Source organism: Saprolegnia parasitica (genome assembly GCF_000151545.1).
Source record: "Saprolegnia parasitica CBS 223.65 unplaced genomic scaffold supercont2.166, whole genome shotgun sequence".
NCBI lineage: Eukaryota > Oomycota > Saprolegniomycetes > Saprolegniales > Saprolegniaceae > Saprolegnia > Saprolegnia parasitica.
In genome coordinates, this window is record NW_012156560.1 from 1 (window position 1) to 8,840 (window position 8,840).

At 55.9% G+C, this 8,840-nt stretch overlaps 4 protein-coding genes across 4 annotated transcripts; 2 read left to right on the forward strand and 2 right to left on the reverse strand.

The window, feature by feature from the left end:
* Nucleotides 1-164: 164 nt before the first annotated feature.
* Nucleotides 165-331, reverse strand: SPRG_15451 (hypothetical protein; the record flags this gene model as incomplete). Its single annotated transcript, XM_012354518.1, has 1 exon — nucleotides 165-331. A coding segment is annotated over one exon (167 nt), but the record flags the coding sequence as incomplete, so codon positions are not given.
* Nucleotides 332-1,614: 1,283 nt separating this feature from the next.
* SPRG_15452 (hypothetical protein) lies at nucleotides 1,615-2,038 on the forward strand (the record flags this gene model as incomplete). The annotated part of the gene is made up of 2 exons (XM_012354519.1): nucleotides 1,615-1,895; nucleotides 1,954-2,038. The coding sequence occupies 2 exons, from the start codon at nucleotides 1,615-1,617 to the stop codon at nucleotides 2,036-2,038; spliced, it is 366 nt and encodes a 121-aa protein (XP_012209909.1).
* A 135-nt stretch (nucleotides 2,039-2,173) lies between these two features.
* Nucleotides 2,174-4,313, forward strand: SPRG_15453 (TKL protein kinase; the record flags this gene model as incomplete). Its single annotated transcript, XM_012354520.1, has 11 exons — nucleotides 2,174-2,256; nucleotides 2,309-2,371; nucleotides 2,419-2,478; nucleotides 2,527-2,589; nucleotides 2,644-2,709; nucleotides 2,757-2,986; nucleotides 3,034-3,072; nucleotides 3,119-3,500; nucleotides 3,555-3,813; nucleotides 3,862-4,003; nucleotides 4,051-4,313. The coding sequence occupies 11 exons, from the start codon at nucleotides 2,174-2,176 to the stop codon at nucleotides 4,311-4,313; spliced, it is 1,650 nt and encodes a 549-aa protein (XP_012209910.1).
* Nucleotides 4,314-4,427: 114 nt separating this feature from the next.
* SPRG_15454 (serine/threonine protein kinase) lies at nucleotides 4,428-5,404 on the reverse strand (the record flags this gene model as incomplete). The annotated part of the gene is made up of 2 exons (XM_012354521.1): nucleotides 4,428-4,711; nucleotides 4,771-5,404. The coding sequence occupies 2 exons, from the start codon at nucleotides 5,402-5,404 to the stop codon at nucleotides 4,461-4,463; spliced, it is 885 nt and encodes a 294-aa protein (XP_012209911.1). The 3' UTR covers nucleotides 4,428-4,460.
* Nucleotides 5,405-8,840: the final 3,436 nt, after the last annotated feature.

An 8,840-nucleotide genomic window follows, 5' to 3' on the forward strand; every position in this document is an offset into this window, starting at 1 on the left:
TACACATACCAAGTTCAGTTTTCATGTACAATCGAACAAATCAAACAACAGGTAGGTGAGTGTCTTTGGCAGCAACATCTTGCGGATCGTCACGGCCTCCGAGTCCTTGACCGTTCTAGGCATACAAGTCAGTGCGCCATTGGAGCTAGTACTTCAGAACGCACAGCTCGTCCAGCGGGTACGACTCCATGTTGCCGATCGCCGACCACCCCGTGTACGTCGGGAGCGTGAAGTTGACCGAGTGCGTGATGATATCGCAGCTCGCGTTGACGCCGCAGACTTTATACGTCTTGCCGCAGGTCGCATCGGTCGCAAGGATCGTGCCAGACATGCCTTCGTACGGGCAGGCTGCGCGGACGACACCGAGGCATAGGCCGAGCCACAACCACGCACGCTCTTGCATGGTTTTTGAGTTATGGCAACGTCTGGTACCCAACATGCTAGCCAGCAACACAGCCGTTGAATCCAGAGTCTGCATCGAAACCGGCTGCCCACGGCAAAGACAGTGTGACCTTGTGTCCGTGCACCAACAGACAGCGACCTCTGCTTCGTGCGCGGTCGTTGGTGGTCCACAAGTGCCTAGGGCTACAGTACAAGTCGATGGCACGTACATCGTACCGGTAGGAAGCGCGCTCGGCTGTCGAATGCGTCTACCTTGCAGCACATCCTAACGGCAAGGTGCAGCAAACGCGCGCCATAATCGTTGTTCGATGCGCGCTGTCGATGACACCAGCCAATCAAACGTGGTAGGCAACACATATGGTGTCCATAAACAGCCAATCAAATGATGCGTACATGGCCTGGCTGGCGGTAAGGCCGTCGACGCGTCCATGATAGGTACATCGTGCTTGGTGTCGTTGTAAACACGACTGCACGCCCTTGTGCGTAGAGCACTCGCCCCCACACGGCCATAGCATCTATGCATGTACCTCTCAAGAACCGTTGGCGATGAAGAACCCATCAACCCATCGGGCCTCTCGCTGTGGTAATACATGTACCTGTGCAGATGGTGCATCGTTGATCAAGGACGTCAACCAAGCGGAGGCATTGGCTCGCGCTTTCTTGCCCATGCCCCTCCCTGGAGACAATCGCTGCATTGTCGAGGCGAATAGGCTCGATGTGGTGTATGATTACCCCCGAGCTTTCAATGCCATTGTTCCAAGCCTGGGTACTACTGCTCAGCGTGATCTGCTTCGCACAATTCCATGAGGCTTGGAGCGCTCTGTCCGTTGTCGCACCTACGTTCTCACAAGCTGAGATGCATTTTGGGCGAAATCGGATGTAATCCACGCGCGTCGCCAAGGTGACTAGACACGCAGTGCTGTTGGTTGTTGCTCTCTGATTCGACGACTCACCTACATACTGTTTAGCACAGCTAGAAATGGCTGGGCGTCAGTGTCTACGCGGACGCGGATCCTGGCAACTCCTTTCGTACGTTGAAGCAATCACTTGCCAGCGCTAGATACCCGTCATGGCGCGTGCAGGCTCCCTAGAAACGCGACAGGCGCTGCTGTCGTCACGGAGTCGCCTGCAGCAGCACGTATGCAGCAGCACGTTGTGCGACACGCTAGGACGCGTTGCAGCCTCGTACTCAATTCCTTTTCAAAGGACCAAATGGCAAGAGCAATCCTGCGACTGCTCTTTCTCGCCTCGCTGTGCGCGACGGTCGCCGCCGCCGACGACGCTGCGTGCAAGTATGGGTACTACGGCCCCAACCTCTCGGTCTACACGGCGGACGAGTGCTGCGGGCCGATTTTGCCCGGCGGTAACGCGTCGTACTGCGTCATCAACTCGACCAACTGCGAGATCCTCGTCAATATTACCATGGAAGGCCGCACCAAGCTGCCGCGCTTCAACGCGATCGGCGATCTCTCCCGGTCCCTTGTCGCCTACATGTACATACATCGGCTCTTTGTCGTACTTGAGCTGGAGAGCTAAGCGCGCTGGGTGTAGGAAGTACGGCAACAAGTCGCTTCTTGTCATGAAGGGCATGGCCTTCCCCAAGACCCTCACTACTTTGTACGCAACGACATGTTGACCCGGTTGAGAGAATTTTGTGGCTGGGTAGGACCATCGAGAACATCACCACAATCGACTTTAACCAGATCAAGACCCCATTTCCAGACTCGATGCGCCGCATGTAATCGTTCATTTGCTTGGCTAGAAGGCGACCATGACGCTGACTAGTGACGTTCTGGACTCGTTCTTGGATGTGTTTCCCGCCACCTTTCGCTGGCCCGTGGCCCTCAAGAACCTGTACGGTTGTGCCTGCGACGATAGCATGCAACGTCGCATCTTTCTGGTCTAGGACACTGCGTGGCAACCGACTCCAGACGATCCCAAAGGGCCTTCCGGACGGTCTCGTGTCCTTGTACAAAGTACCGATCGATGCTGTTGAGATCTGAAGCCACCGCATAGAGCGATTCAAAACAACACGCTCAACGACTTCAACTACCTCCCGCCCAATCTCACATTTCTGTGTGCTAAGTTGTCATATTTGACGTGGACTCATACTAAATTGTGTAGGAACATTCGTCACAACCAGTACGAAAAGGTCGTCGACATGGACTGGACCAACTTGAACTACCTGTACGACCTTCTTGACTGTTTCTGTAGCACTTGAGAGCTAAAAGCGTTGCGTAGCCAACTGAGCTACAACCCGATCAAGACGATTGCCAACATTCGACTCTCTGACAAGATTCGTTTTTTGTACAATATTGTATTTGCCTCCGTCGACTCTTATACAAGGTGGCTAGCGGCTGCATGGACTGCAACGTGACCAACTTTACCATCAACCAAGCCACGTTTGATGCACTCAACGTCCTTCCTGCCTGCGACGACGACGAAAGCACGCTCAAGGCGACTTGCTACCGCTTCAACAAAAACACGGCTGTCGACATGGCAGCGTGCACTGCGAGTAGCGGCAAGCCGTTGCAACTCTGGCCCAGCGACACCACTGTCAAGGTCAATGTCTGCGTCACGCCCAGTACGTCGACATCTCCAGATTTCCAGCTCTGAACTCGCTGTCACTAGACACCCTCGCGCCGGCGCCCGTACCCGAAGCTACCAACCGTACGCTACCTCGCATGCTCTTTCAAACGCTCACGCCATTTCGTAGACATGGGGTTGATTGTGGGCCTCGCGGTCGGCGGTGTCGTGCTCGTTGCACTCATCGCATTCTTCATCGTGCGAAAAAACAAAAAGGCAGTGTACGATGGGACCGGCTACTACCAAAACGAGTTTACGAACGGCACGCTCAATGGCACGCAAGGGTCAGCCGGCGACTACAGCGATATGGGCCTCAACGTCGAAGATCTGCGTATCCACAAGCTCGACATTGCCGACTTGAAGGTCACGGCCAAGAAGCCATTGGCCTCCGGCGCGTTTGGCGAAGTGTGGCTCGCAACCTACTGCGACGAGAAGGTCGCCGTCAAGCGCATCAAGGACCGCCGCATCGAGAGCGTCAAGAAGTTTATCGACGAAATCAAGCTCATGGCCATGTAGGACATCGCAAAACCTGCGGGATGATGACAATATGTGTCCACATATTCTAGGATGGAAAGCGAGTTTGTCGTCAAGTTTGTCGGTGTGAGCTGGCGCCGCCCGATCGAAATGGAGGTCGTCGTCGAGTACATGGACCTCGGCGATCTGCGCAACTACCTTATGAGCCGGCCGCCCACGACGTACAGCTGGCAGGAAAAGTTCACTTCCATCATGAGCATCGTCCGGGGTCTTGTGTATCTGCACACGTTTGAGCCGCCGATCATCCACCGCGACCTCAAGTCCCGCAACGTCCTCCTCGACTCGGCAAAGGTTTTCTCTTCTTTTTAGATTGAAACACCTTAATATTTTCGAAACTAGGGCACCAAGTTGACCGACTTTGGCGCGTCCCGCCAAGAAGCGGACGCGGGCATGACCAACGGCATTGGCACGTACCAGTGGATGGCGCCCGAGATCATCATGGGCACCGAGTACACGATCGCCGCCGATGTTTACTCGTTTGGTACGTATTTTTCGATTTAGGGATAGGGTTATGAGACATTTTCCTAGGTGTCATTTTGTCGGAATTCTCGACCCACGCTGTGCCGTACGGCGACGTCAAGAACGCCATAACAGGCCGTGCGTACACGCAGCAAGCCATCATGTCCAAGGTCACGGCCGGCGAATTGCGCCCGACCTTTGAGCAGTACGAGACGCCGGTGTGGGTCCGGGACCTCGGCATGCAGTGCATGGCGCTCGACCCGGACGACCGCCCGACGTCTTTGGCGCTCACTGCAATTCTTCAACGCGTCAAGATGCAGTTTTATGCGTGAGCCAGCATCTGTAAAGTGTTGTGCAATGTTGAAAATCGTTTTCCTCAATTCCACTGAATGTTGCTTCTTCCTTTCCTCTCGATCTTTTGAGGTACATTTATGGACAATACCTACTCATGATGCAATACTCCACTATTTTCAAGCGGATTAGTCGTCCACAAGACTATCGACAAACTGCCGCACCAACACCGTGAGCTCCAAAGTGGTCGGTCGCAGACATGGGTCCCACGCCAAGCAGCGCGCACCGACCTCGTGGACCCAAGGCGGCGACATCGCGTCAAAGTCGGGTCGCAGATCGCCGCTCGCGACCTTGGTCAAAAGACTCTGCGCACTCTGCGACGAGAAACAGCGCTGGGTGTACGGCACCTCGTGCGTACTCATCTCCGATACAAGCACCCCTACGCCCATGCCTCTCTGATGAGCCACCGCGTCTAACACACGAATCGTAGAAGCGCACCAAACGAGTAAATGTCGGCCGCCTCACTGTACGACGAGCCGTTGATAACCTCGGGGGCCATCCATTGGAACGTGCCAATGCCGTTGGTCAGCGCGCGCGAGTCGCAGAGCTCGCGCGAGACGCCAAAGTCGGTGAGCTTGGCGCCGCCAGACGCGTCCAGCAAAACGTTGCGGGACTTGAGGTCGCGGTGGATGACGACGGGGGTGAACGTGTGTAGAAACACGAGGTCGTACACAATGCTCTGCAAGAGCAGCGCCTTCTCGGCCCACGGGATCGCGTGCCGACCGGAATTCGCGAGGTAGCTCCGGAGGTCGCCCGCTTGCATGTGCTCGAGCACCGCTTCAATGTCGAGGAGCCGACGCCACGTCACGCCGAGAAGCGTCACAATGTACGGGCTCTGGAGTCTATCGTAATGGCATGTCGATGGTTTCGAGAGGATGGAAATGTACTTGGCGAGCAGGAGGATTTCTTGGATGAAGGCGTGGATGGCTTCGGGTCGGCGGTCTTTGTTGCGCTTGATGACCACGGTGGCGTTGGTGGCGAGGTGCGTGGCGCGCCAGACGTCGCCAAACGCGCCGGACGCGATCGGCTTGGCATCGGACACGACGAGGCTGGACGCGTCCAGCTGCAGCATCTGGAGCGTCTCGAGCTCGTGGGACGTCAGCGACGAGATGAGGTAGTCGGCGGCGGCGGCGCGGTCCGTCTTGGCGACGCGCTGGCCTCGGCGATAGAGACAACCAAACAAGATGCCAGCGACGAGAATGCCAAGCGCAATGAGCAGAAAATGGTAGAGCTCTAGAGATCTCTTGTCCGTGGAGGAAGGAGAGGGCGTCACGAACCTGTATAGTCGACCCATTTGTAGTTGGAGTTGCGGCTCACACACACGACGTAGTCGGGTGAATTGTCCCAGAGCCGAGCTTGCGTGCTGCCGTCTTTTGTGCAGTCGGATGCAAACGGTGGCACTAGAAACGTAGCATTCGAGGACGAGCTGCTGGTCGGAGAGAGGTTGCGCAGCGCTCGCAGCGAGTCGTCGCCGTCCAGAGAAAAGAAGTCGAGGGAGCAGTTGTAGCATGCGCTACGTGGCTCATATGAGCTTGCCTTGAAGATGCAAGTGTAGGTGTCGCACAAGTGCCGGAGTCGGGACGAGACGCGGAAACTACGGAGTGTGCGAACGTTGTCGAGTTCTCTACAAGGCCAATTATTGACAGCACCAGAGACGGTATCGTACAGCCTCTCGATCTGCGCCAATCGCAAGTAATTGAAATCGTTGAATCCGGGGCCGTGGTCCAAGATGGTGCTATGAGTAAACGTATAGTTGACCTCTCACCGTCATCGCTAGTACAGGTTGACAAGCGTCGACGGGAAATCTTGCAGGTCGTAGTACGGAAAGCCAGGACTTCGTAGCTCCCTAAATGCATCCACAATATGAGTATGCATTCCAAGCTCGCGTGGCCGACAGGTGCTGAAGGCGCCGGGCACGTTTGAAAAGCGGGTAGCTGGGGCTGAAGCGACAAGAGGTGACCATTCTAGGTGTCGTTGTCAGCAGATATTGCAATCATTGCGCCGTAGGACAAACAAGTGTGTAAGCTCCCGCGGGATGTCGAAATCTCTCCAGTGACCATAGTTGGCGCCGACAAGCGACCTAGCCACAAGACATGTAGAGCATGAGCGATCGCGGAATGCAATTGCTGCAGGTACAGGGCCGCGAGCTGCACGGGAAACTGGTGGTAAATGTGGCTCTTCGTCAGGTTGACGAGCTCTCTATCACAAACGCTACGCATGAACTTCCATTCTCAACCTCCAAGAATACTATCCGACAGGGTAGCATGCGGGTACAGGAAGACGTCGCCAAGGACATCGTTCGCATCGAGCTGGACGCGCGTCGACGCACTTGGCACGCGGCGAACGACCGAGCAGTTGCTGTTGACAAAGCACATGGCGCTGCCTCCGCACGAGCCGTCAGCTACGAGCGCAGTCTCGTGCAGCGCCAGGTCGCTGTACTTGCAGCTTGCCATTGGTGTGTTGGACAGTCCTGTAAATAGCTCCTGTCTAACTGGGGTAATTTCCATACTATCGAATGCGTCTCAATATGGCATATATTATTTTATACGTCTCAAAGTCGGCAAGGTATACCATAGTACGGCTAGAACTGTGTGACTTGAATATCTAAAACATATTCTGTTAAAAGCCACAGAGGTCGGAAGAGATGGTCATGAGAACACATTGGAGCGATGGACCAATCAACAGCGGTGCCGTTTCTGATTGGCGCGCGCCATGGGACACGCCAAATTGCCATGGCCTTGTGCAAGTACGCCGACCTTGGTGCCGACGCCGTCGTCCTCACGGCTGACGGCTCATGCGTCGATGGCGCCGTCATGTGCCTCGTCGACAGCAGCTGCGCGGTGCGTCAGCACGTGGCAGCCAACACGACACGCTTTGATCTACGGTCGGGCTGGCGCCTCGGAGACCTCTCACGCTACCCCCACCCGCACCTGTGCGCCATTTCTCGGTACTCGCTGGACGCTCATGGCTACGTAGGGAGCTCGTGGACTTGGATATTGATGTGTCGCTTCACCGGTACCAGCAGCTGCCATCGGGGCTTGACGAATTGTACGCAACGATTTGCCTCGTGCCCCGTGTATTGGCTACTTTCGCGATAGGTCGTTTACGAGCAGCATCCTGGCGTCCGAGACAACGACGACTGCAATGGATGGCCTCGAGCTGCCCCGAGGACTCCGGCGCTTGTGGGTTTGGCCTCGGTGGGCCTCGGTGGTCTTGCTTGACGTCGCCCTAGGTCCTTTGAGGGCTGTTATCTGGGCGACAGCGTGAGCTTGTATCGCTTCAGTCGCCTCGAAGAATTGTACGCTTGACGTTCATCCTTCACGGGGTGATTGAGCGAGTAGATCCTTTCGCAACTCGACGCTGACCCAGTGGTCTCAGGATGTATCCTCCACGCTACGCCGCTTGTGGGGTTGACCGTCTCGTCGTCCGACTCATGTCCCCATCATCTAGGACGTTCTTGGACAACACTTATCACAGGATCGATAATTCTCACATCGATGATCTTGGCAAACTGTCGGCGCTTGAGACGGTGTACGTGCATCGATGCTCAACTTTCTCTGTGACTTTGGGCTCACGCAATCTGCTACTAGCGATCTCAGCGGGGTCTCTGAGCTCTTCAATTTCAACGCGACGCCTCACACCCTGCGCTACTTGTACAACCAGCGTTTGCCTTTAAAACGAATTGCTTATCTCATGGTGCTGTAGCTCGTGCAAGGACTGCGATCTCACAGTCTTTTCAATGCAACCATCGGCTCTGACCGCCTTGAGCTTGTTGGCACCAGCATCCAATGACAGCGCTGGGTACCGCGTCCGTCGTCTGCACCAAGATGCCGACTACTGCCGCGTCTATCACGGTACCATTCGCTCGCTCTGGCCGCCCTCCAACTACACCATTTGCGTTCTATCCCTCAACAAGGACCACCTGTGTGCGTCCTCTCGATTCTATCAAAGTTTCAACTCGATTCTTTATAGACATGCCATACATCGCGGACAACAACAACCGAGTCTACACGTACCTTGCGATCGGCGCCGTAGCCCTCTTAATCATTGCCGTTGGGATATACTACCACGGGAAGCGCGTTGCCAAGACGGACCGCGCCGCCGCCGACGACTACCTCATCTCGTCGCTGACGTCCCACGAGCTCGAGACGCTCCAGATGCTGCAGCTGGACGCGTCCAGCCTCGTCGTGTCCGATGCCAAGCCGATCGCGTCCGGCGCGTTTGGCGACGTCTGGCGCGCCACGCACCTCGCCACCAACGCCACCGTGGTCATCAAGCGCAACAAAGACCGCCGACCCGAAGCCATCCACGCCTTCATCCAAGAAATCCTCCTGCTCGCCAAGTACATTTCCATCCTCTCGAAACCATCGACATGCCATTACGATAGACTCCAGAGCCCGTACATTGTGACGCTTCTCGGCGTGACGTGGCGTCGGCTCCTCGACATTGAAGCGGTGCTCGAGCACATGCAAGCGGGCGACCTCCGGAGCTACCTCGCGAATTCCGGT